The sequence below is a fragment of the Macrotis lagotis genome, chromosome X (genome assembly GCF_037893015.1).
Source record: "Macrotis lagotis isolate mMagLag1 chromosome X, bilby.v1.9.chrom.fasta, whole genome shotgun sequence".
NCBI lineage: Eukaryota > Metazoa > Chordata > Mammalia > Peramelemorphia > Peramelidae > Macrotis > Macrotis lagotis.
In genome coordinates, this window is record NC_133666.1 from 77,356,439 (window position 1) to 77,381,494 (window position 25,056).

At 51.6% G+C, this 25,056-nt stretch overlaps 3 protein-coding genes across 19 annotated transcripts; 2 read left to right on the top strand and 1 right to left on the bottom strand.

Moving 5' to 3' along the window:
- Positions 1 to 5,658: 5,658 nt before the first annotated feature.
- CXXC1 (CXXC finger protein 1) lies at positions 5,659 to 12,376 on the top strand. Of its 8 annotated transcripts, none has more exons than XM_074207484.1 (15): positions 5,659 to 5,741; positions 6,562 to 6,683; positions 7,100 to 7,200; positions 7,304 to 7,524; positions 7,722 to 7,880; positions 7,975 to 8,022; positions 8,357 to 8,512; positions 8,962 to 9,069; positions 9,154 to 9,338; positions 9,516 to 9,723; positions 9,814 to 9,924; positions 10,254 to 10,303; positions 10,406 to 10,502; positions 10,658 to 10,810; positions 11,418 to 12,375. In XM_074207484.1, exons 1-15 carry the CDS (start codon positions 5,739 to 5,741, stop codon positions 11,562 to 11,564), a joined length of 1,869 nt encoding a protein of 622 aa, XP_074063585.1. In that variant the 5' UTR covers positions 5,659 to 5,738; the 3' UTR covers positions 11,565 to 12,375. The 8 variants fall into 8 exon arrangements, with proteins under 8 accessions (XP_074063585.1, XP_074063586.1, XP_074063579.1 ...); XM_074207485.1 differs by having other exon boundaries at positions 5,665 to 5,846; XM_074207478.1 differs by having other exon boundaries at positions 5,739 to 5,846; positions 8,360 to 8,512.
- Positions 12,377 to 12,507: 131 nt separating this feature from the next.
- On the top strand, positions 12,508 to 22,073 carry LOC141502654 (methyl-CpG-binding domain protein 1-like). Of its 10 annotated transcripts, none has more exons than XM_074207469.1 (18): positions 12,508 to 12,622; positions 14,060 to 14,203; positions 14,697 to 14,811; positions 14,906 to 15,012; positions 15,190 to 15,272; positions 15,381 to 15,421; positions 15,541 to 15,666; positions 15,748 to 15,876; positions 16,233 to 16,349; positions 16,984 to 17,052; positions 17,547 to 17,606; positions 18,551 to 18,616; positions 19,204 to 19,368; positions 19,452 to 19,616; positions 19,833 to 20,018; positions 20,366 to 20,500; positions 20,766 to 20,846; positions 21,000 to 22,073. In XM_074207469.1, the coding sequence occupies exons 2-18, from the start codon at positions 14,094 to 14,096 to the stop codon at positions 21,465 to 21,467; spliced, it is 2,223 nt and encodes a 740-aa protein (XP_074063570.1). In that variant the 5' UTR covers positions 12,508 to 12,622; positions 14,060 to 14,093; the 3' UTR covers positions 21,468 to 22,073. The 10 variants fall into 10 exon arrangements, with proteins under 10 accessions (XP_074063570.1, XP_074063568.1, XP_074063569.1 ...); XM_074207467.1 differs by having other exon boundaries at positions 12,509 to 12,622; positions 20,766 to 20,861; XM_074207468.1 differs by having other exon boundaries at positions 12,509 to 12,622; positions 19,836 to 20,018; positions 20,766 to 20,861.
- A 1,484-nt stretch (positions 22,074 to 23,557) lies between these two features.
- Positions 23,558 to 24,916, bottom strand: LOC141502657 (activator of basal transcription 1-like). Its single transcript, XM_074207486.1, has 3 exons — positions 24,634 to 24,916; positions 24,218 to 24,405; positions 23,558 to 24,131 (listed from the first exon to the last, which is right to left on the bottom strand). The coding sequence occupies exons 1-3, from the start codon at positions 24,866 to 24,868 to the stop codon at positions 23,760 to 23,762; spliced, it is 795 nt and encodes a 264-aa protein (XP_074063587.1). The 5' UTR covers positions 24,869 to 24,916; the 3' UTR covers positions 23,558 to 23,759.
- Between the last annotated feature and the right edge of the window lie 140 nt (positions 24,917 to 25,056).

A 25,056-nucleotide genomic window follows, 5' to 3' on the forward strand; every position in this document is an offset into this window, starting at 1 on the left:
GAGCTTCCCAGAGCTACTGCTGCTCCTATGTCACCTATGTATGGGGTCCAGAGACATCCACCTCAGTGTCACAAAATTCTCTTCAGTTTTCTTAGGCTGGAAAAATTGTCTCACCCTGTCCTTTTTTGTTGGCTCTGCTGCTCTAAAATTTGATTTGAGGAATAATTTTAAATTTGTATGGAAGGGAATGTTGAGAAAGTCCATCTGGATTGCTGCCTAAACTCCTCTATATTGGCTCCAACTGCTTATTTCATCTTTCCCAAAGTGATTTTCTTTTCTTTTTTTAATTTATTTTTATTAAAGATGTTATTTGAGTTTTACATTTTCCCCCCAATCTTGCTTCCCTCCCGCCTCCCCCCTACAGAAAGCACTCTATCAGTCTTTACTTTGTTTCCATGTTGTACCTTGTTCCAAATTGGGTGTGATGAGAGAGAAATCATATCCTTTAAGAGAAGTCTAAGAGGTAACAAGATCAGACAATAAGCTATCTGGTTTTTTTTTCTAAATTAAAGGGAATAGTCCTTGCACTTTGTTCAAACTCCACAGCTCCTTATCTGGATACAGATGGTACTCTCCTTTGCAGACAGCTCAAAATTGTTCCCGATTGTTGCACTGATGGAATGAGCAAGTCCTTCAAGGTTGAACATCACTCCCATGTTGCTGTTAGGGTGTACAGTGTTTTTCTGGTTCTGCTCATCTCACTCAGCATCAGTTCATGCAAATCCCTCCAGGTTTCCCTGAAATCCCATCCCTCCTGGTTTCTAATAGAATAATAGTGTTCCATGACATACATATACCACAGTTTGCTAAACCATTCCCCAATTGAAGGACATTTGCTGGATTTCCAATTCTTTGCCACCACAAACAGGGCTGCTATAAATATTTTTTGTACAAGTAATGTTTCTACCTTTTTCCTCTTCTCTTCAGGGTATAGACCCAATAGTGGTATTGCTGGGTCAAAGGGTATACACATTTTTGTTGCCCTTTGGGCATAGTTCCAAATAGCTCTCCAGAAGGGTTGGATGAGTTCACAGTTCCACCAACAGTGTAATAGTGTCCCAGATTTCCCACATCCCTTCCAACAATGATCATTATCCTTCCTGGTCATACTGGCCAATCTGAGAAGTGTGAGGTGGTACCTCAGAGAAGCTTTAATTTGCATTTCTCTAATAATTAATGATTTAGGACATTTTTTCATATGGCTATGGATTGCTTTGATCTCCTCATCTGTAAATTGCCTTTGCATATCCTTTGACCATTTGTCAATCGGGGAATGGCTTTTTGTTTTAAAAATATGTCTCAGTTCTCTGTATATTTTAGAAATGAGTCCTTTGTCAGAATCATTAGTTGTAAAGATTGTTTCCCAATTTACTACATTTCTTTTGATTTAGGTTACATTGGTTTTTATCTGTGCAAAAGCTTTTTAATTTAATGTAATCGAAATCATCTAATTGGTTTTTGGTGATATTCTCCAACTCTTCCTTAGTCATAAACTGTTCCCCTTTCCATAGGTCTGACAGGTAGACTAGTCCTTGATCTTCTAATTTGCTTATAGTATTGTTTTTTATGTCTATGTCCTGTAACCATTTGGATCTTATCTTGGTAAAGGGTGTGAGGTGTTGGTCTAATCTAAGTTTCTTCCATACTAACTTCCAATTTTCCCAGCAATTTTTATCAAAGAGGGAGTTTTTATCCCAATGGCCAGACTCTTTGGGTTTATCAAACAGCAGATTACTATAATTATCTCCTGCTTTTACACCTAGTCTATTCCACTGGTCCACCACTCTATTTCTTAGCCAATACCAAACAGTTTTCATGACTGATGCTTTATAATATAATTTTAGATCGGGTAGGGCTAAGCTACCCAAAGTGATTTTCTAAAGGGAAAGTCTGTCTCTTTAATCCAATACATTCCAGTGGGGCCCCCTGTGTCCTCCTTCATAGTCTAACTCCTTTTTTTTTTAGGTTTTTGCAAGGCAATCAGGGTTAAGTGGCTTGCCCAAGGCCACACATTTAGGTAATTTTTCAGTGCCTGAGGTCGGATGGATTTGAACTTAGGTACTCCTGACTCCAGGGCCGATGCTCTATCTATTGTGCCACCTAGCCGCCCTTCTAACTCCTTTCTAACCTTACAGTCCTCATTTGCTTTATTCCCCTTCATACACTTGATGGTCTAATTACAATGGCAGTTTGCTGTTCCTCACATCTGACATTCCTGTTGATTTGCTGGCCTTCTTGCTCTGCCTTCTCACCTCCACCTCTGGTTTCCCTGGCTTCCTTCAAAATTCCCTTCACATTCCACCTTCTCCAGGAAATCTTTTTCTTCCACTCCTCCCCTTCTTGTCCTCCTCCTTTCCTCCTGACCCCTCATACTTTCCCTCAAAGATTACCTCTATCTACTCTGCCTATATCATATATACATATATGTATATAGTTGTGAACATGTTATCTTCCTCCATGAACAGTATTTCTGCCTATTTTTGTATATACAGCACCAGTAATAGCTTAATAAACTAAGGGAGTGCTTGTAACACATGATACAATGTGATTTCCTTGGTGGGAACACTCAGTCATCTGCTTGATCATTGTATGTAAGTCCTGGGAAGTATGGATTATCTTGGGGCTTTGCCCAGTCAGAAACCATGTCCTTTATCAAATCTTCATCAAGCAGCACTGTTCTGAAGAGATTATTGGGGGGGAGCTAGATGGCACATTGGATAGAACACCGTCCCTGGAGTCAGAAGTAAGTGAGTTCAAATCCAGCCTCAGACACTTAATAATTACCTAGCTGTGTGGCCTTGGGCAAGCCACTTTAACCACATTGACCTGCAAAAAAACCCCACTAAAAAAAAGATTATGGGATGCTGGACTAGGCATGATTCAGGAGCAGGCCGCTGGCTGTGGTCTTTGGGGTTGGGTGGGGGGTGTTAGTGTTCTAGCTAAGGGTGTCTACAAATTATATCTAAATTTCAATTGACTAGAGATTCTATAAGTTTATGATGAAAGAGTAGTCATGATCAAAACTTTCATTTTGTGGGCAGCTAGGTGGTATAGTCTATAGAGCACTGGCCCTGAAGTCAGGAGTACCTGAGTTCAAATCTGGCCTCAGACAATAATTACCTAGCTGTGTGGTCTTGGGCAAGTCACTTAACCCTATTTGCCTTGCAAAAACCTAAAAAACAAACAAAGAAAAACTTTTATTTCCTAACCTCATTAGCAAATGTTTATCAGTGATTTACCATATTGGGGGGATACACAGGTCATTGCCAAACTATTGAAGTGGTTATCTTATTGAAAAACACCTTACTGAATGATTGCTGAATCAGAAAATAGAAATCTTAAACCAAAATTTGTCTGTCATCCCAAGTTTTAATATAGGAGTTTCTAATGCAATCAATGAATTGAAATGAAAATCCAATCACCTTTTCTCAGGCTGTAGGGGGAGCCACTATGTAGAGGCTTAGAGTTAGGAAGACCTGAATTCCAATCTAGATTCTGTTTGACCTTGGACAGGTCACTTCATTTGTTTGTGTCAGTGTTCTCATCTGTAAAATGAGGGTCACAAGGGCACCTATCTACCAGGGTTGTTGTGAGGAACAAATGAGGGCAAGTCTGTAAAAAGATACTAGCAAGGGGGCAGAGCCAAGATGGTGGCATGAAGGCAGCATTTCTTGGGAATTCCTTCCCCCCAAACTCCAAAAGCCAACAAATGATGGCTCTAGCCAAAATTTAGAGGGGCGGAATCCACATAAAGGCTGAGTGAAACATTTTCCCAGTCCAAGATAACTTAGAAGTAACTCGGGAAAAGTGTGTTTCACCAGGACCAGGAGTTGGAAATAACCCTGGTTGCAGCACAGCCTGGGAACAGCTTGAAGGGTTGGGGAGAGAATTCTGCTACACCAGAATGAGTGTGGAGTGAGGGAGCACTGGCTGTAGAACCTGCTGCAAGAATCGGGAGAAACCAGCAAGCAACTCTAGAGCACAGCCCACAGATGATAAGGGGGTCAGGGGAGACTGCAGAAATTTCTCTGCTGTCCCCGGGGCAGGACTCTGCTGTTTGCCCACACTCTGATCCAGAAGCAGTTTGGGCTCCCATACTAAGATAGCAGGGTGTGTCCTAATAGCTCCAGGCCAAAGGGTAGTGCTGTGGCCATCTACATATGCAAGCACAGGCCAGAGAGCATAAGACCTTGGAGGAATAAAGGTCCCAGTGAGGTGTCCCCCAATAAACAAAACAATCCCAAAGCCTTGGAAGTGCTGTAAATTAGTCTTGGGCTGAGGCAATGAGTAAAGAACAGGAAAAAACCTGACCTTAGAGAATTACTTTAGTCCCAGGGAAGATCAAAACACTTCCTTAGATGAGGACAAATTCTAAGCTACTGGATCAAAAACCTCCAAGAGAAATAGAAAATGGGGTCAGACTATGGATGAGCTCAAAAAAGACTTTAAGGGAGGTGGAGGAAAAATTGGGAGGAGAAATGAGAGCAATGCAGGAAAATCATGAAAACCAAATCAACAACTTGGTGAAAGATATACAAAAAATACTGAAGAAAATAATGTTAAAAATCAGTTTAGGCCTAATGGAAAAAGCAAAACAAGAGGCAAATGAGGAGAATGCCTTAGAAAGCAGAATTGGACAGCTGGAAAAGGAGATTAAAAAAAGCTCTCTGAAGAAAATAACTCTTTTAAATGCAGATTGGAGCTAAAGGAAGCTGGTGACTTTGCAAGGAATCAGGAAGAAATAAAAACTCTTCCAAAAAAAAAAGCCAAAAATTAGAAGAAAACGTGAAATATCTCTGGTTTTGAATGGTATTTTATTTTATTACATGGAAAGATTGTCTTCAGCATTTCTATCTTCTTTCCTCTCTTCCTTTCCCCCTCCCCATGACAGCAGGCTCATCACAAAGTGATCAGTGTGGCTAGTAGGTCTCCAGAAGACTTGAGTTCAAATGTGAATTCAGACCTTTTTCAGCTGGGTAACCCTAACCCAGTTCCTTCACTGTTTGCTTGTTTCCTCATCTGTCAAATGAGCTGGGGAAGAAAATGGCAAAGTGCTCCAGTGTGTTCTCCACAAGAGAACCCTAACGAGAGAGTCATGGAGGCTGGGACCTGAACAATGATACTATGGGCTGATTAAGACACCAGGAGGAGTATTTGAACTGAGTGTGCGGGTGAACTCCCACCCCTGCTGCCCACTTCACCACTATTTTGGTCTTTCATGAAGCTTTTTCTCAGACTCCTGGCCCAAAGGACAGCTTTCCTGCCTCAAGAATTTTCTTTCACTGCTGGGGCCTATGACTTAGTCACTTCTTGGGGCACCAGGAGAAAAGGGTTTCGGAAGCAGAGCCCAGGGAGCAGGCAAAGCTCCAACCCCAGGGTCCTGCTCTGGCCCAGGAGGCCCTGGCGGAGCCAGGCCGCCTGTGGCCCTGGGCTGGCTGGCTGGCTGCCCCGCTACCCTCTGGCTCCCTCTCCTTCCCAGAACCCGGAACTCTTTTTCCAGCAGCTTTCCTCCTCCCTCTGTCTCATTCCCAGAACGTGCGCCTGCGCGCTCCCGGGACCGCCAAAATGGGTCCCGGGAGCTGGCTGGTCTTGGAGGCCGCATTGAGACTGCGCACGCACGGCTACCGAGAGGCTAGAAGGCTTGGAAGGCACCGGAAGCGGAAGCGAGTCCGTGGACAACTCTCGCTCGGAGAGCTCCCGTTGTTGTCTCGAAGGAGTCTCGAGATCCCGACGCCGCCATGGTGAGAACGAGGGGCGGAGCCGGCCCGGGGCAGTCCCGGGGGGCAGCCCGGGGGAGGAGGCTGAGCGGGTCCGGGACGAGTCCGGGGGCCTTCCTACAGGACGAGGTGGCTGGGGGGCCCCGCTTGGGTGGCTTTGGATGCTGTCCGGGAAGGAGGGGCGCCCTGGGGAGCGTGAAGGGGAGGAGGGAGCAGCTGCAGCACCTTTTGACTTCCCTCGCTTGGGGGGGGGGGACGAGCAAAGGGGCTTGCTGCCGGGCGGCGCGAGGGCCCTCTGTGCCCGGGGTGCCCCCCCCCCCCGTCGACCTGGGGGCGGAGACAAGACCTGTCCGGTTGGGTGGGAACGGCGGAGCGGCGGGCGGAGGGGCCGGGACTAGAGAGGGGGGTAGGATCCTTGCCTCACTGGGGACCCCGCCTTCACTGCCGCCTTGGCTGCCACCCCCCGGCGGAGGGCTAGAGTGTCGAAGTGGGAGGGCCTCCATAGAGAAGAAGGCAAGACCAGGCCATGGGCCGGGGCGGCTGGGGACAGGCCACCCTACCGAGCTTCCCACAGGAAGAAGAGGTTGGGGAAAGGCGTTAAAGCCCATCAGTAGAACAGGAAGAAGCTGAAGGGGCAGGTCCTAGGGTCCGAGGTGGCTAGACTGCTGTGAGGTTTCTCTTTGGGGTCGGAAGGTTCTGAGGCAGCCACCTGGGGAGGGTGAGTCCCCAGGAAGGGAGAGCGCCTACAAGGGAAGACTGAGGAGAGGGAATAAGGGAAGGGTGTGCAAATTGGCAGAGAGTGAAAGAAGAGTGAAAGATTGCCTTGGTTCTTGTGATCTTTCAGGAGAGTGAGTTTTCAGACCCAGAACCTGGGCCAGCTGGTGTGGAAGACACCAAGTCTGAGAACGGGGAGAATGCACCCATTTATTGCGTTTGCCGAAAGCCGGATATCAACTGCTTCATGATGTGAGAGTACATGGGTGTGAGACAGTTATGTTGGCCCCTAAGGAAGGTGGAGATGTGGGCTTTCATCAGAACCGAAGTCTTGGTGTCACCCCTAAGGATCCAGGAGAAAGGACCAGGGGGCTCTGAATGCGGTTGGATAAATGAATCCAAACTAGAGTTCTGGCCTTTTCTGATTAAATTCTTCTCCGGGGAAAGCTAATCTCCCATCAGTTTTGCTAGACCACCACAATCTTCCCTAAGGGCTCAGACAGGGCTCTGTGCAAGTCTTAGATTCTGGTGCATTCCTCAGAGGAGGAATTCATTTCAGGAGAACTCTTGAAGTTGAATGCCCTAGAAAAGGGCCCCAAAATGGGGAGGAATCACGACAAATCTCACTTCAGTTTTCTCACTTCAGTTTTCTTTTATCTCTTCTGCAGTGGTTGTGACAATTGCAACGAGTGGTTTCATGGTGACTGCATCAAGATTACAGAGAAGATGGCAAAAGCCATCCGAGAGTGGTATTGCCTACAATGCCGGGGTGTGTCTTCATGGGGTAGACCCTGGGGATGATGGGGGCTAGTTTAGGGGAATCTTGGATATCACCACAGGAGTCCTTCAATCTACACCTATTCTCTGGACAGAAAAGGACCCAAAGCTGGAGATCCGATACCGACATAAAAAGCCATGCCGAGAGCGTGACGGAGAACCTGAGACTGAGCCCCGAGATGATGCTATCACCCCTCGTAGGAAAGTTGCCTCAGATCTCCTTGGGGAACCCATGCCCATGCCCAAAGGCTTCACCCCTCCACACAAGGCCCCACCTCCTGCAGCACCTGGGCCTGTACGAGAGGTGCCCAACCAGGTGAGACCTAGCGCATCTAGGGTTTCTATGATGAAGAAAGAAATTTGAATTGGGAAATAATTTGGGGTTCAGGGCGTTTAGATTTTTGTTGATTTATCAGGTATTTAGGATAATAAAGGAGTTTCTTAGAATACTGCTAACCCCAGGAGTGTCTCTCCCCCATCCTCTCTCCTTCCCTCCTCCATCACCCCCAACAGCAGATCAAACGGTCAGCTCGGATGTGTGGGGAGTGTGAAGCCTGCCGACGGACTGAGGATTGCGGCCACTGTGATTTCTGTCGAGATATGAAGAAATTTGGAGGCCCCAACAAAATCCGACAAAAGTGCCGTCTGCGTCAGTGCCAGCTCCGAGCCCGGGTGAGAGAGTGGGTGACTCTGGAGTGGTCTGGCCTGACCCCCACCCAACCTGCCCTTTTCCTTTATCTCTTGTCCATTTCTATTTTCTCTCTAGGAATCCTATAAGTATTTCCCTTCCTCGGTGAGTCTGGCATCAGCTGTGGTGAGTGTTGGGATTAGGATTGGAACACATTTGGCTTCTTTGGGCTACTACCCTTACAAACTCCAAGGCCAGGAAACATTTGGGGGGGCACATTAGCCCAACCAGGGAATCTGGAACACAAATAACATTGAACGATTGATCCTCTGTTCCCTCTTTTCCTTCCTTCTTCCCCATGGTATATTGGAAAGGACCCCTAGGAGACCATCAGGAACTTCTTTGTCTTCACTGATGGGCCCCTCTCCAGGCCTCACCTCCCTCCCCTAAAAATGGCATTGATCCTAACTCTGGGAGTTAATGCTCTACTTTCCTGCTCTCTCTGTTGTTTCCTTTCCAGCAGAAACTTCTTCGGGCCCGGGAAGACCATTTCCAGATGTTAAAGGAACCCCCAGAAGCTGTAGCCACACCTGAGGCGCTCTCTGATGAGGACTTGCCTTTAGACCCTGAACTCTATCAGGACTTCTGTGCTGGCGCCTTTGATGATCACAGCTTGGTGAGGAAGATTATACTGGACCCCCACAGAGACATGTCTGGGCTTCCTGGGCCTCACTTTGGTCCTTTTTCTGTTTGCTCTTCTCAAGAATGCCAGGCAGAGAAGCAGCATGGGTGTTGTGCTTTAGGACTAAGGTGGTGGGTTGGAATCTGGCGGTCTTTGCGCGAGATAGTTCATCTGTGCATACTTCAGCTTTTCTCTCTACCTTGAAATTTTGTTCCAACTCTAAATTTCGATTTTTTTATGTATTCAAGGGGAGAGAAAGAGAGGACACACTCCCCCCCCCCCCCCCAGCTTGGAGTCTGTTGTGTTTAGACATTGTCACTGTTAGTGGTGGGAACTCACCTTTCCCAAAGGGCCAGTCAGTGCCTTGCTGCTGTGTCCTCCTTCCTTACCTGGTCAGAACAGAGGGGTGATAGACTCGGTGTTCTATTTCTTTCTGCTCTTAGCCGTGGTTGAGTGACCCTGAAGATGCCCCTTTCCTGGACCCAGTACTTCGAAAACGTGCAGTGAAAGTCAAACATGTCAAGCGGCGAGAGAAGAAGTCAGAGAAGAAGGTGAGTAGCCCATGGGGTGGTGGTGGTAGCAGCCAGTGAGGAGCACTATGCAAGACACTCACTGGCTTCCCCCTCCTGTCCCAGAAGGAGGAGAAGTATAAACGCCACAGGCAGAAGCAGAGGCACAAAGATAAGTGGAAACACACTGAACGCCCTGATGCCAAGGACCCAGCCTCCTTGCCACAGTGCCTGGGGCCCAGCTGTGTCCAGCCTGCCCATCCAGGCTCCAAGTACTGCTCTGATGACTGTGGCATGAAATTGGCAGCCAAGTGAGTATGCCATCTTTCCTGGCCCCACCCCCATGCCCCATCTCTTACCTGTCTCCTTCCCCTGTTTGTCCCACTCTTCCACCCACCAAAGGCTGTAGTTGGTGTGGCCCCCAGGAGGGAGACCAAATGCCCTCTGGGGTTCCTTGACATGCTCATCCTACCATCTTACCCTGGCAGTCGCATCTATGAGATCCTTCCCCAGCGAATCCAGCAGTGGCAACAAAGCCCATGTATTGCGGAAGAACATGGGAAGAAGCTTCTGGAGCGGATCCGAAGGGAGCAGCAGGGGGCTCGGATGCGCCTGCAAGACATGGAACGGCGCTTTCATGAGCTGGAGGCTGTTATCCTGAGGGCCAAGCAGCAGGTGGTACGGGAGGATGAGGAGGTGAGAAGATCCCTGCCAATGGGGAGCCCCTAGGAAGTGGGGGGCCCCTTCTCAGCCTCAGTGTGTGTCTGCCTGTTTCCTTGTTTATAGAGTAATGAGGGAGACAGTGAGGACACGGACCTGCAGATCTTCTGTGTCTCCTGCGGCCACCCTATCAACCCCAAGGTGGCTTTGAGGCACATGGAGCGGTGCTATGCCAAGGTACCTGAGCCCCTCTGCAATTTGTCATCAGTCTGGGGTAGAGCAGAAGATAAGGGTTGATCCTTGGATGCCTAGTAAAATGAAATCACACTTGGCATATGCTTTGGAGACTAGGGTTCAGGTTCCTTTGACTTAAGGGAATGGGAAGTGCCTGACTTTTGTTACCTGTCAGAATGGAATAGGATTTGCCCTCAGAGATGTGGGGATCAGTCAGACCCTGAAAGTGGAAAGTAGTCTTGCTCACCAGGGCAATGACTAACTGGCTGACCTGGCTCTTTGAAAGAAACAGCTGTGAATTACACCATCACCTCTAACTTTGTCTTTCCCAGTACGAGAGCCAGACATCCTTCGGGTCAATGTACCCCACCAGGATTGAGGGGTGAGCAAGGGCATTGGAGGGGAGGGGAGAGAAGAGCTGAACAATCTTCTCAGGTTTCTGCTAATCACATGGTTCACTTGTTCCTTACCTCTACCCTTCCAGGGCCACTCGGCTGTTCTGTGATGTCTACAACCCACAGAGCAAAACCTATTGCAAGCGTCTACAGGTCCTCTGCCCTGAGCACTCTAGGGACCCCAAGGTGAGTAAGTAGATGTTTGAAATAGATCCTGGGGACTTGGTTTTTCTTGATATTTCTTTGGAGAACATTTGTCAGAGACAGTGATGGCGGTTTGAAGCCCCTTATGCAGCTTTAATCACCGATTTGGCCTGTGTGTCTGTTTGGGGGAGGGGCAGGTACCAGCAGATGAAGTGTGTGGCTGCCCCCTAGTACGGGATGTGTTTGAGCTGACGGGAGACTTCTGCCGCCTGCCCAAACGCCAATGTAATCGGCACTATTGCTGGGAGAAGCTTCGGAGGGCTGAGGTGGATCTGGAACGTGTGAGAGTGGTGAGGGTTTGCTTCTTTGGCCCAAGTTTTCTCCTTGAACCTATATGGACTTCAGGCAGATTATCCAGTTCTGGGGATGTGAGGTCACTTTCCATGGATAAAGGTGTGGGAACTTGGGCCAGTGAGTGGCCTCTCCTTGCAGCTGGGGAGAGGATTAAGCATTGTTTTGTGCCTGCTATCCAGTTGAGCTCTGGGAAGACAGAGCACTACCATGGTAGGGGGTGGGGGGAACGCAGCCTGCCGACCACATTGGGGATAGCTTCGAGGGAGAGCACTAAGCTTAAGGGGGGAGTGGGGTCAGGCAACAGTTGCTGCACAAGGTAGGCCTTTTTGCTGAGATATGAATCAAGCCATGGAATCCAGGAGATGGAAGCTCAGAGGGAGGGAGTACCTGAAAAAAAAAAAAACGACCCAAAAAGGGACAGGCCCATGTAATATACTCTCACTGGGGTGAAAGATGGTGGGTGGGTGCAGTCCTCACCATAGGCGAGTCCCTGCCTCCCCCACTCCAAGAACACCAAACATGGGAGGGAGAAAGGCTTGGCTTGTGGGGGCAATACCAGTCCACCCCCAGCTCCAGATTCCTTTTCTTGATCTTCTCATGTAGTGGTACAAACTGGATGAGCTGTTTGAGCAGGAGCGAAACGTTCGAATGGCTATGACCAACCGGGCTGGCCTGCTGGCCCTAATGCTACACCAGACCATCCAGCATGACCCCCTTACCACAGACCTGCGCACCAGTGCTGACCGTTGAGATGGTCCTTGTGACTCTTCCCTCCCCGCAGCTATTATTTGCCTCTACTCTGCTACTTTCATCTCTTCAAGTGTGGCCAAATGCTTTCCTTGGTCTGTTGTGCTCAACAGCACGTGTGCTCTCCTACTCCATTATCTCACACTTTACCCTTTTTTGTTATGCTTCTTTCATGTGTCTGCCCCTGTTCTGGTCTCCCCCCCCCCCCCCCCCCCCCCCCCCCCACGCTTGGGTGAGGTGGAGTTTTGTTCACCTTAGCCACCCCTCCCTAACCTTGTTACCCCACACTATTCTAGAGGCCCCTAAGAGGAATTGGGGAGGAATTGGGGGGGGGGGCACCCAGGGCTGAAGCTCCAACCTTTAAGTTTGTTCACAATAAACTGGAAGAAATAGGGCAATGGCTTCCTCTTTGCCTCAACTGTTGTGTTGGGACTCAGTTGTCCAGTTGCTACCCTGGGTGGGATAGGCCAGAACTGAGGCTCCAGAGCTGAACCTGAGAAAGGAGGGGAGGAGGGCTTGAAACTGATCACGAATTCCCTTTGCCAAGCTGGCACTTCTTCAGAGGCTGGAACTTTGGGTAATGGTGATGGGCCTTGGGGAGGGCCTCCCCTTTGGCAGAGGAGGGAACAGTAGGGTCAGCCAGTGGCCCAGTTGGGATTTGACATTAGGGGTGGTCCCCACACTGGGCCTTCTTCGGGACTAGCAGTTGCATGGTGATCTTTGCGGAGAGGTCAGGGAGGTAGAGGCACCGCGACCCCCGCCCCCGCAACTGACTCCCTACCCAGCCGGACCGAGGTGGGGGCGGGCCCGGGACCCTCCCTCAAGGCTCTCCCTGGCCACCTAGGGCCGGAGCCTGAAGCGGACCCGCCTCTTCAGCCCGCCCCGTGCCGGGACGGACCCGCCCTCGACCATTCGGCTTCTCTTGGCATGAGGGCGGGGCGGGACCGGATTTCCGGTTCCGGGTTCAACGGAATCCAGGGTTTGCTGCTTAGGCAAGAAGGCCTTGGGACCTGGTGGAAGAACGCGGGCCGGGCCGGGCCGGACCAGAGGGAGCCGAGCAGGTAGAAGGGAGCCGGGTCGTGCGGTGGGCCTCGAGGCAGGAACCTGGGGAGGCTTGCCTCCGCGGGTCCAAAGCGCCAGCAGAAGGCGGCGGGGCGGGGAAGGGCCGACGGGGTGCCCTCTAGACCTGGAGCCGGCCTGGCCCCGGGGCCGAGGGGCGGGGGATGGCGGGGAAGGGCAGCCGCCCTCCCCCCATTCTCCCCTTGTCTTGTGCTCCCCCATTCTTCCCTCCTCCTCCCGCCATCTCATTCCCTCTCCCCCTCCTCTTACCCTCTCCCCTCCAACCAAGGTGACACCAGACTGCCAAGGCTAGCCAGCTAGGAGTACTTGGGCCAGTTGTTCCTCACTAAAAAGAAGGAACTGACTGACGCAATCTTGAGATGGGCGCAGATGGGGGAGAACAGTAGGAGCCTCCAGCTGGGGGATGCTACTCCTTAGCTTCTAAAGCTGTTTGGGGTTGGCCATAACGTCTGTTCAGTTTATTAGCAGATTAGAGCTCCCATGGGTCCTTGGCTTTCTCCAGCCAAGGCAGACAGGCTACCAGTTCCTGGTTCTGGGGGGGGGGGGGATTCCACATCCAATGCTCTAAGCTATCATTGCCATTGGAGCTGAAGAGAGCCACAGGACACAGATCAAAGAAATAGGAGGAAGACCTGGCTGCTGTTTGGCCTGGGGGGAGGGGGGCCTGTACTCTGAGCTAGTCACACCTGACCAACCCTGGCTGGATCTAAAGTGTTCTGAGAAGCCTGTGGCCCAGCACGAAACCATTTGATGAAACAATTGAATGGGATGGGATGAAGGTGAAGAGGTTCCCCAGAGGCTGAGCCAGGATCAGTATATACCAGCCTTTCAGGTGTGGTACAGGGAGTACCTGAGTTGACCTGCCTGACAGACTCCTCAGAGCCCACCCCCATCCCATTGCCAAGGACAGCACCTGAGCTAAATTTGTCAAACCTAAGGAGGCAAGATTGGACTGAACCTAGGACCTCTTGCAACTTAGCTAGGGGTCTCCCTACCCCTTCCAACATGACACATTTTCATTTCTATTCCAAAGCAGCCATTTTACCTCTGATTTCAAAATAGCAGCCCCCATTTTAAGGTATCTACTTTTCCAGGTTTCCTTTCCTTTCCAGACTGAGTGCCCTTGGGACAATTACCTCATTCCCTATTGAGTACTTGATGTTGTAGCTTGAGAATCAGATTTGGGTTTTAGCCAATTTCTGGACTAGCTTATTCTTTAATCTTGAGGTATTCTCTTTTGGACTCAGTTCCCCCCTTTTATATCATTCTAAAACCAATCTAGACCTTCTAATCATTAAATCCTTCTTGTACGAAGGTCTCCGACTTTATTTCAGGGCTTGAGGAGGGAGTTTCAGGTTTACGCCTTTCCCTTCTGAGCTGGAGCACTGACACCCCCCCACCCCCACTTCCCCTTTCAGGCGGCCACCTCTGTCTCCCACCATTCTTCCCTTCATGGCTGAGGATTGGCTGGATTGCCCTGTGTTGGGCCCAGGCTGGAAGCGCCGGGAATCCTTTCGAAAATCTGGAGTAACCTGTGGGCGCTCAGACACCTATTATCAGAGGTAGGCAGGAGTTAAGGCCAGGGTGGGGATGCCCCCCCCCCCACTCCTTGGGGTGAGGTAGCTTCAGGAAGTACAAGGAAGGAAGGAGAGAGTCAACATTTTTCTAGCTCGTCCTAGAAACCAACCCTAGGCTAAGCACTTTATGGATATTTTCTCATTGAAACCTGGGAGATCAGTGCCATTGTGATCCCCATGTTATACCTAAGAAAAGTGAAGCAGAGGTGAAGTGCCTTGGTCAGGGCCACACAGCCAGTAAGTGTCTGAAACCATCTTTGAACCCAGGCCTCTAATCTAAGAGCTCATATGTTTTAGGACTAGACGAAAGCCATGGTCTCAACTAGGTTGGCCCCAAGGGCAGGGCAGCTGTGGCCAAACTGGGTGTTGGAGTACAGGTGGCAGTTGGCAGATGCTGCTGAGCTTTCCAACCCTCCTGGCAACCCTTCCCTTACCTGGGCCAAAATGTTCTGGGAAACACCCTCTCTTCCCACTGCAGCCCTACTGGAGAGCGGATCCGGAGTAAGGTGGAGTTGACCCGCTTCTTGGGCCCTGACTGTGACCTCACCTGCTTTGACTTCAAACGGGGTGTTCTCCAGTATTTACCTACCAAGGTACGTTTTACTGTTGGATTGAGGAAAGAGACCAAGAGGTCTGTCTGCTTGGGAGGATGAGGGCCCTTTGGGAGCCTTGTTCTCATTCCTCCAGGCATCCCCTCCAAAGAAGAAGAAGAGAAAAGTTTGTCCCAAGAAGGCAGAGTCTGCCCCCCAACAGAAGCAGCCTCCAGAGCCCAGTCGAGCCCAGCCAGCCCCTATGTGAGTGCCAGGAGGGACAGCACCTTGGGGCATTGGGTCAGCACCCTTGGGAGGGGGAGAGAGAAGATTCATGAGTGAAGCAGCCATTGCTGCCCTCCTTGGCCCCAAACTCTCCCTTTCTTTCCATAACTTGCCTGGGGGGGGTGGTTCACTGGCCAGGCTCCCCTTCCTCCTCAGATGCTGTGAAAGCTGTGGAGCCAGCATCTCAGGGGACAGCCCTGGGCGGCAGCGTCTCAGGTCTCTGTGTAAAAGTTGTCGAGGTAGGTGTCGGCCAAACCCCTGGCTGGGACTTCTCTTTAGGAATTATAGTTGGAGGAGGGCTTGCCCTTGGCTATTCATACACCTAATTTCTTCCTTTCCTCTCCCAGCCCAGAGAAATGCCTTCAACCGGGAGCAAAGAATGTTCAAGGTATATTAATTATTCCTCAAGCTCTCTACTTGGGGCCAGCCCCTTCCCTCAAAAGGCTGACAATCCAGGCCAATTTTGGAGTATGACCTAGCCCTTGGGATCTCCTGTTTCCTTGGCAGCGAGTGGGCTGTGGTGACTGCAAGGCCTGCTGGGTGACAGAGGACTGTGGCATCTGCTCTGCCTGCGTTGGGCAGCCCCCTCGAAGTCAGTGTGCCCAGCGTCGCTGCCTCAAGATCATTAAGAGGGTAAGTGGGTTTCCTGGAGCCAGGCTGGGCTGGGTGTGGTGCTCAACCCTAACAATGCTACTGAGACTCCTTGCTCCCCAGAGCTTCGGCTGTGGGCTCTGTTCTGGCTGTCAAACCAAGGAGGACTGTGGGGCCTGCCGGATTTGTGAGCGTAAAGGGAAACCTGGCCTCAAAAGGCAATGGAAATGTCTTCAGCGTCGCTGCCTCAAGGTGAACCACCCAAAGGATAGGGGTCCTCATGGGCACAGTTTACACTTTATATAATTGGCTGATCTGTGTTCTTTAGGTTATAGAATGGAGCTTTCAATGACAGAACCCTATTTCCTTTCTTGTTACAAATATCCAGCCCTCTTGTTTAGCAGATGTGGAAACTGAGGCCTAGGGTTCTACCACTTCCCCATAGCATTGCTCCACTGAGGTTAAGACCAGGGAACTATCAAATTGACCTAGTAGTCTCCCTTTCTGCTTTTTACCTTTCTGCAATTCAGCCCCTAGTATGCTGGTCTGGGGAGGAATCAAAGGGGCTTAGGCACTTAGCTGTGACTGATGGTCCCCTTGTCTCCCAGAAGCGGATTATGAAGAGACCCCAAGGATTAGCTGCTAGGAAGCTCCCAGGCAGACGGCGCCGAGGCCCAGTACCATCACCTCCAGTTCTAGCTGGTGGCCCTTCCAGCACTGTTAAGGTGGGGAGCACTGCTGCCTGGGCAGTTGGATGAGTGTGGGAAGAGCCTCTGAGCTGTCTGCAGTAGGCCACAATCCCCCTCCTCCCCCTTTCCCTCATCTCCATCCTCTTTGTCCTCCCTTCTTGCCTCTGTGGTCAAAATGAGTTAGCAATGCCAATGGAGGTACTTGGCTGCTTCCTGGGGGCTTCGGGGGGCATCTTGAACCTTGCTTTGGTATTGAGGGCTTGGAACCTAGGGAACATGGAGGGGGAGGGGGAAGGGCTGCCCTGAAGCCTGTACTGTCTTTCAGCTTCTTTTATTCTTCCCTGAATTCCCCACTGACAACAATAGCAAGAAACTTGGGATAGGGGTGGAGGAACACTTTGCTTGTTGGATTTTTTTCCTTCCACTACTTCTTTCCTCTCTCCTTGGGGGCTTGCTCACTCTTCCTAATTTTCTGTCACTCCCTGATGCTGTGCCTCTGATTTCCTCTGGCAGCTGCATGTCTGTAGGGTCTCACCAGGTCCTCCTTATTTCCATTGTCACCCTGAAATGCATGGAGCTTTGGGTGTCCTGCTCCTCCATGGGCTCAGTCTCTACCCTTGCTCTCTGTTTTTTCCATCAATCCCCTTGGGCCCCATCCTCCCCTGCTCAGGACAGGCCACCTTCAAAGCTTCCCAGGAGCCAGGTTCGATGTCTGACAAGGCTCCCCACAGTGGTGACAGTGAGTGGGGTCTCAGGGTGAGGGCATGCATGGTGCATGTGGGGACAGGACCAATCCAGTCAATGTGATTTAGTTGCTTCCTTCCTACCCACCCCTCGGTCTGGGCTACCCCACTGAGCTTGTAGCTCCATCTTCCCTTAATCCAGGTCTGTCTGTCAGACTGTACCCTAGTGGGTGGGAGGCCCTCAAAACCTGGGAGTGGCCCCTCTGCCTGTTGTGGCCTGCCTGCCAAGCTTGTCTGCCTGCCTGCCTACCTAACCTGCCTGCCTGCCCAGCCTGCCAACCCCAGGTTCCAAGCCCCAGTGGGAGCCTTGTGATGCTATCGCTTTGTTGTTGAATATGGCCTGATATCTGGGCTGGGGGAGAAAGAGAGAAGGCAGGAAGACCTCCCGAGGTTCATCTCTTTCCCTGCTCTTCCTCATCATCTTTCCTTTCCCCCCCTTCCCAATCTCCTCTCCTCCTCTGTCCCCTCCCTCTCCTGGCCTGACTGGCAGGAAGTGGCTCCTGCGAAGGCTCGGGGCTGGCAGACAGGCGTCACTGCAGCATCTACAGCAGTGAGTGGATTTTAAACTCAATGTCTGGTTTGAAAGCTGGGGGCGGTGTCCTCCTGGCCCGGGGGGGGCCCTGCCCTGCCCCATCCCGTCCTGCCCCCACACACACGTAAGTGAACCTGACTCCCATATTTCATGAAGACTAATCCCATCTCCTCCTTCGTGCTGGGGCCACTGTGGGTGTGTGTGGGTGTGCGTGGAGGTGTCTTCCTTTACTCTACTTTTGCTGGCTGTGTGGTTTTGTCCATTGTGTGCTTGAAATCATTCCCTACCGCTGCCACTCTTTGGGGGGTGGGAGGAAGCATGCGTTTCTTCCTTGTTTGTTGGATCTGTTAGAAGTGGGAAGGAGTGGGCAAACCTGCAATGGGAAGATTGACTTGTATCATGGTGGGGGTAGTGCCTTGCCTTCTCCCCCTTTGACAAATGAGGAGCCAGAGTCCCCTCTAGAAGGGAAAGGAAGAGAGCAGGCCCTTCCCCAGTTCCTGGCATGATAGCACAGGGTTGAGAGGAATCCCATGAGTTATTTCTCATAGCCCTTTGCCCGTGCCTGTCATATGCTAGCTAAGGAAAGGGAACCATTTGGACCCATTCCTGGAATACTTGATCAGGCTGGCTTCTGGGAGACAGGTGGCCTCAGAAGTGGATTTCTGGGCCAATCTTGGCTTCTGAGGGCCCCCTGCAGAGATGCAGGTTCTGTCCTGTGGCTCTGGCCTGCCCTAACTTCCTGCCCTTGAGCCCTTGCTTCCCTGTTAAAGGACATTGTTCTCCTGCCCCTCTAGAGCTTGGCAGATCAAGGGAGATCATGCAAGCAGGTGTCCACACATATGGAAGGGAGTCCCTTTGCCCAGGTTCTCCTCTCACTTTGTGGGTAGGGGGGTGGGGAGTTTAGATTGGAGCTGTCAGCTGCCTACTTCACCAGCCTGTTCCCTCCCTCCCCATCTTTGCAGCGCAACATTAGTCCTAAGGCCAAAGAGCTCAAATGGGGCCAGGGCTCCCCTGCACCTTCCAAGCTGGTAAGGCCCTGGCTAGGCCATGGGGGTACTAGGGTGGCTGGGGGTTGCTTGCAAATGCAGGAGGATGATGGCATATTGGAATTGGGCTGGGACCTTGCTGCCTGGCCCTGTCACTTCCCATGAAACCCTCCCCCTCTCCTCTAATGTCCCTCCTGCCTTGCATTTGCCTGTGATCCCTGTCTTCCTCTACAAGAACTTTTTGTATTTACTATGTAGGCTTTAATTTCCTAATGAGTGTGTAAGGCTCTCATTTCCTTGCCCTCACCCCCATGACTCCCAGTGGCTCCCTTCTCCCTGACTCTGTGAAGGTTCTCAGCTTCACCCTTCTGGGGCTAGCTTGCTGCCCCTGCCCCTTCCTTTTGGACCCATGTATGTGGTAGAGATGGGAAGAGTCAGTTCAGAGCTTTCCTGGAGACTTGTGGGGGCCAGAAATGTGTGGCTCAAGGCAACATCCTACAGGATGGTTGCAAGGTAGTAAAGGAATCAGTCTGTGTTTGAGGGAAGAGCACATAGAAGATCTTGGTGGTCCCTCACCCCCGTTCCCCACCCCCTGCCCGATGACTTGGGTTCTCTCACATGCTGCCCAGTGCTACTCCAGCCGCCGGCAGAGCCGCAAATGTGGGGTGTGTGCAGCGTGCCGGCGCGGTGTGGACTGTGGCCAGTGTGACTTCTGCCAGGACAAACCCAAATTTGGGGGCTGTAACCAGAAGCGTCAGAAATGCCGATGGAGGCAGTGTCTGCAGTTTGCCATGGTGGGTGTGGCAGCAGCTGGCTCCGGGGAGGTCCTGGGTAGGCAGTCCCATGTTAAGGTGCTCAGCCAAGTGTCTCCCTTCAGAAACGTCTGCTGCCTAAAGCCAGGTGGGACAGCCCTGCTGTAGAGGGGGCAGCTCTGCCTCTGGGCCGGCCACGCCGGAGGAAGGGTGCCTTGGTTAAGCGGGCCAAATCTGGGGGCCTCCAGGGCCAGAGGCTGGTCACTGAGGCACTCAGCAGTGGGCTTGAGGTAACCCTAATTCCCCATGGCTCCCTGCTCTCCCTCCCTCCCTGGGATCCTGAGCTGGACCCCTTCCCCCCCTTGCATGGCGGCTTTGGCAGCGTTGCCGCCTTCCTCTGATCTCCTTCGCTTCAGCCCTGTGTACCCTGGACCCTTGGTGGCCAATCTAGCCATTCGTTCTCCCTTTGACTCACTCATGCTGACCCCAGCCCCATCCTTCCTTAGCAGAAGGTTCTCCCTGTGCTTTCGGAGGAACTGGGTCCCAGCTTTATATTGCCCCCAGGGACTGACCTGGTCATCCTGCAGGAGCGGGAACGGGAGCGGGGGCGGGGTGAGGGCATTCCTGTATTTGTGCCCACTACCACACCCCGAGGCTCCCTGCTCCCTTCCCCCAGCTGCATCCTCCTTAAGGTGAGCTCTGGTTGTGTTGCCTCCCTGCTATGTAAGCTGATGGTCACTTGACTGGAGTGGTGATGGAGCAAAGGCTCTTGTAGGGTGGGCACAGATTGGCTACACTTAAGAGGGAGGCTGTTTAACTCATTCTGGTAATCTTGGAGAAGTGTGGTTTAGGAACCAGAGTATAGGGGGGCTCACTAGACCTTTGGCTCTGGGAATGCACTGAGGATGTAAAGGGATCTGTGATTGAAACGGAGGGGTGGAGAACCCCAGGTGAGTGGGGAGGGTGAAGGGGAGCTAACCTGCAGGAATAGAGGCACTAGGTGACCCGAGTCCACTCCACCCTTTGTTCCCCCTTGCAGGAGTATGAGTGTCCAGGCCTTGGAGTATTCATCTCATCTCCCCAAGTGAAGCAGGAGGTTGAGAGTTATGGGGTCCAAGCTCCTGGAGCTGCCTCCCCGCCTCCTGCAGGTTTCTCTCCTGGCCTCCCTGGCAAGGTAACAAGGTGATGGGGCTAGGGAGCAAACAGTCTTCTAGTGGGCACTTTGGCCCCCTATTCAGGTTTTGAATTCCTCCAGTGGTGCCTTTCCAGGCCTGGGTTCTGGCCTAACCTGGGTCTCCTGTCTCCAGCCTGGAAGCTCCTTGAGGACCAGACATAATACCATCTCCCCCAGGCCCAGCCATCCCAATAGACGTTTTGCTGCTCTTTTTGGTTACTGGCTTTGATATTGGTTTGTTGTTGTTGGTTTTTTTTCCTTTAAGGGAGCTAACAGGGCCCAACTACAACATTGTCTGAAACAAGAGGAAGGCTTGGGAAGGGGGGAAGAAGAGGAGCCTGCAAAGGTAGTCACTCCTGTGGTGAGTGCCTGAGAGCTGGGCCTTGGGAAGACAGGAGAGAGAGAGAGAGAGAGAGAGAGAGAGAGAGAGAGAGAGAGAGAGAGAACAACAAAACAACAGCTGGCAAGCAGCCATGGGACTTTATTTTTGTTTTTCCAGATCATGGAGATTTATAGTCTGAGTGGAGCCACCCCGACAGCAACAGGACCCTATGAACGACTGGACAGTGTCCTACAAGAATTTTTGGTTGAGCTGAATGAGCTTCCCCTTCCTGCTCACTGGGAGGTCCTACCACCAAGAGGGCCAGACCTATGTATTATCCAGCGATCTCCGTTGTCCACCATGGCTGCAGCAGTCATTCACATCCAGCCAGGCCTCTACTTCCATGTGGTGGTGCAAGATGTCCCTGTCCCACCCACCCATGAGCTCTACTCTGCCCATCCATTGAGGCTTACCACTGTGGATGAGGTGGTAGAACTCATCTGCAACCTAGAAGCCTACCATCTGTGCCCTGGCTGGCCTGGCAACTGGAAACAGGGCCCACGTTCTCCAGACTGTGATGTTCTAGTATATGAGGGTCGCTGCCAGGCTTGTTGCCTGAAGCCATGCCCCTCAGGGTGCAACTAAGCACCTGCTGTTCCCCCCGGGTCCCCATGCACTGAGCTGGCCCTTGGGGTCCCTTTGGGGTCCCTTTTTCCCTGCTCTCCCTACTACGCTATGTAGGAGTCAGTCTACACTGGAAAGGCTGAGGTGAGGTCAGATGCCCTCTGCCACTGCCTTCTCATTGAAGCCAGCATTTACCCACCTCCCACTATGGACTATTCCTGAGGATCCCCACTTTTCTGGTCAGGCCTGGCCCTTGGTGGCTTCCAAGTGAACTGTTAAGAGTCCATGTCCCCATTGTCACCCCCCCCACACACACATTCACCCTAACCTCAGGGACACGGGCTGGGCCCACATAGAGTGGGGGGTTATGGAAGTTCAGATTGGAGTTGTGGAAGTAGAGCTCCTAGGGAGGGGCATCTGCAGGGCTAAAAGGTTATTCCTTCCTCTGCTGTGTCTCCCCTGCCTGCCCCCCCCCCCAAAAAAGCAAAAGCAATTTATTGTCTTTATGTACCCTAATGACCTGCTTACCTGGCCAGCTGGGGCCTGGCCTCTTTGCTGCATTGACCTTTATTTTTCTAAATAAAGTATGTTGACTCTTGAGTGAGGGAAGTGAATTCTCTTTGATCTTCAATTCTCTTAGCTGCTATTATCTAGTTTGCCAGGCAGAGCTCAATCTTTTTAGTTTTTCTTTTGCAAGGCAGTGGGGTTAAGTGGCTTGCCCAAGGCCACACAGCTAGGTAATTATTAAGTGTCTGAGGCAGGATTTGAACCCAGGTACTCCTGACTCCAAGGCCTGTGCTTTATCCACTGTGCCATCTAGCCACCCCTGAATCCTTAGTTATTAGAGTGGCCAACATGGCCAGAAAGGACAATGATCATTGTTGGAAGGGTTGTGGGAAATCTGGGACACCATTATACTGTTGGTGGAGCTGTGAACTCATCCAACCTTTCTGGAGAGCAATCTGGAATTATGTCCCAAGGGATACAAAATGTGCATCTCCTTTGATCCAACAATACCACTACTGGGTCTATACCTTTAAGAGATGATGAAAAAGGGTAAAAACACCCCATGTACAAAAATACAGCAGCCCTGTTTGGGGTGGCAAAGAATTAGAAATCAAGTAAATGTCTTTCAATTGGGGAATGGCTTAGCAAACTGTGGAGTATATATGTCATGGAACACTATTGTTCTATTAGAAGCCAGGAGGGATGGGAATTCAGGGAAACCTGGAGGAATTTGCATGGACTGATGCTGAGAAGAACAGAACAGAAAAACATTGTACACCCCAACAGCAACACGGGGGTGATGATCAACCTTGATGGACTCACTCATTCTATCAGAGCAACAATCGGGCACAAATTGGGGCTGTCTGCAATGGAGAATACCAGCTGTATCTAGAGAAAGAACTATGGAGTTTGAACAAAGAGCAAGGACTATTACCTTTAATTTAGGAAAAAAAAAACTGCTTATCTTCTGATCTTGCTCTCTCTATTACTTTATGTTTCTTCCTTAAGGATATGATTTCTCTCTAATCACACTCAATTTGCATCAATGTATGCCATGGAAACAATGGAAAGACTGAAAGATTGCCTTCTGTGGGGGGGGGGGAGTAAGTTTAGGGGGAAAATTGTAATACTGAAAATAAATAAAATCTTTAATAAAAAAAAAGCAAGATGTGAAGGCATACTGTGGAGAAGCTCAGTGTGCCATCCTTAAAGGTCAAAGTAGAGGTTGTTCCCTTAGCTGCTAGATAGGGGAGAATCAAGTTCTTCAGGCTAAGTCTTATCTACCTGCTTTTCTGATCCCACTGCCTCCTCTGTAATGTTTCCCTCCTAGTGTTCCCTGCCAAGAGGTGAGCTTTAGTCTAACTGGCCACTGGAGCATTCCAGCTGCTCATTTGCCACCTGGATCCAGCTTGGCTCTCTTTAGAAAATGTCTAACTCGGCCCTTTTCCCCCAGATCTCCTTACATCCAGTCAGAAATGGGGCAGGGAGATGAAGCTGATGCTGGCCACAGTTGGGTAGGTCTTGCCCAAAGGCCCACAGATCTCTAGACACATTTTTTGATAATACATTTTTTAAAACGGGACTTAAAAAAGAAAATAAACCAGTTACTCTTGTAACACTTTATTGTTGCTTGAAAGTTAAAACTGTATCCTGAAGTTGGTCAAGACAAACCTGGTTCCTGGGAAGCTGCCACAGGGTAGGCAATGAATCCCAAACCCAACTGAACTGGAACATGCCATTCCCTGGCCCAGCTTCTTGGCACTGTGCTGGGGCCCTGCTGAGGTCAACAGTCAGTTTCACAGAAACTCAGGCCCCAGAACTGAAAATTTTGGCCAGCAAAGGCTCATTTGGCTGGGCCTTCTTGGTAAACTGGCGTATCTGGGCTTGTGCTTGTTCCTTGCCCTGACTGGCCTGAATCTCTTTGTGCTTTCTGATCTCCAGCTCTGTTGGGCGCTGGATGAAGCCCCAGCTGTTCTCTTGGACTAATGATCCTTCCCCAGAAGCAGTCAAGGCAGCTTCTGCCTTCTTCAGGAAATGTTTACTCTTCTCCACGCTCTGCAGATAAAAATCTGTTTCCCGCTTGGCTTGAGAGATCTCTGCCCGAAAGCGTTGCTGCTGGACCTGCCGCTCATAAGCCAGTCGCTCGCTCAGGTGGCTCCATTTGAATCGGTGCAAATACTGGGAAGGAAGGAAGGTTGGCAGTAGGTCAGTCCCGCTGGCCAGCCTGGTCCTGTCTGGCCCGCCCACCATCCGGCCACCCTCACCTTCAGATTCCATAGGTCATAGCGGAAGGGGCTTCGGCGCTGTGTGCCCATGGGCGTGTTATGCAGGCTGCTCACCACCAGCTTGGCCACGCGCTTGTCCCGGAACTCCACCCAGCCCTCGCTATAGTCCTGCCCCAGGCGGTGGCGACCACCCCCGGAGATTTTCTTCTTTCGTCGGGCCAATCGATCTGGATAGGAAGAGTCAGGGTCAAAGCCCAGTCTGGGGCGGCGGGGAGCTCAGCTCTCTTTGGTGTTCGAGAAGCAGGATCGGCCCTACTCGCAGGCGTGGGTCCTGGCGGGGGGGGGGGGGGGGGGGGGGGGCAGACTGCGCCTCCTCGCCACCCCAACGCCCAGATGCGCCGCGCCTGCGCGCCAGTGGTCCTCCCTGGTTGGGGGGTGCGCGCGCTGAGACTCACCCTCGGGCTGGAAGAAGACCCGGCCGATTTCGCCGTGGACGCTGAGCAGGTTGCGCACATGCAAGGGCCGGAAGCACGGGGGAATGTGGCCCAGGTAGATGATGCCGGGCACCACTCGCTTCCGGCCCGCCCCGAATGCCGCTGCCACCTCTGAAGATGCCTCCGACGTCGACGCCGACTGGAAGGCCGGAGGGGAACTGGAATCAAAGCGCTCGGAGCCCGCGTTCTGCGCCATTCCGGACAGCGCGCGAGCGAGCCACGGCCCCGCCCGCCGAGGCGGAACAGCAGGGCCGAACGGTCACGGGAACCGTGAGGACGCAGGCGCCGACCCCGGGGGCCGCCCAGATCGCCCAACGCCCTTCCGGCCGGTAGTGGAAGCTCGCGCGCGAGCACTTCGTCACGCAGCAGGGCGCTGCACGCAGG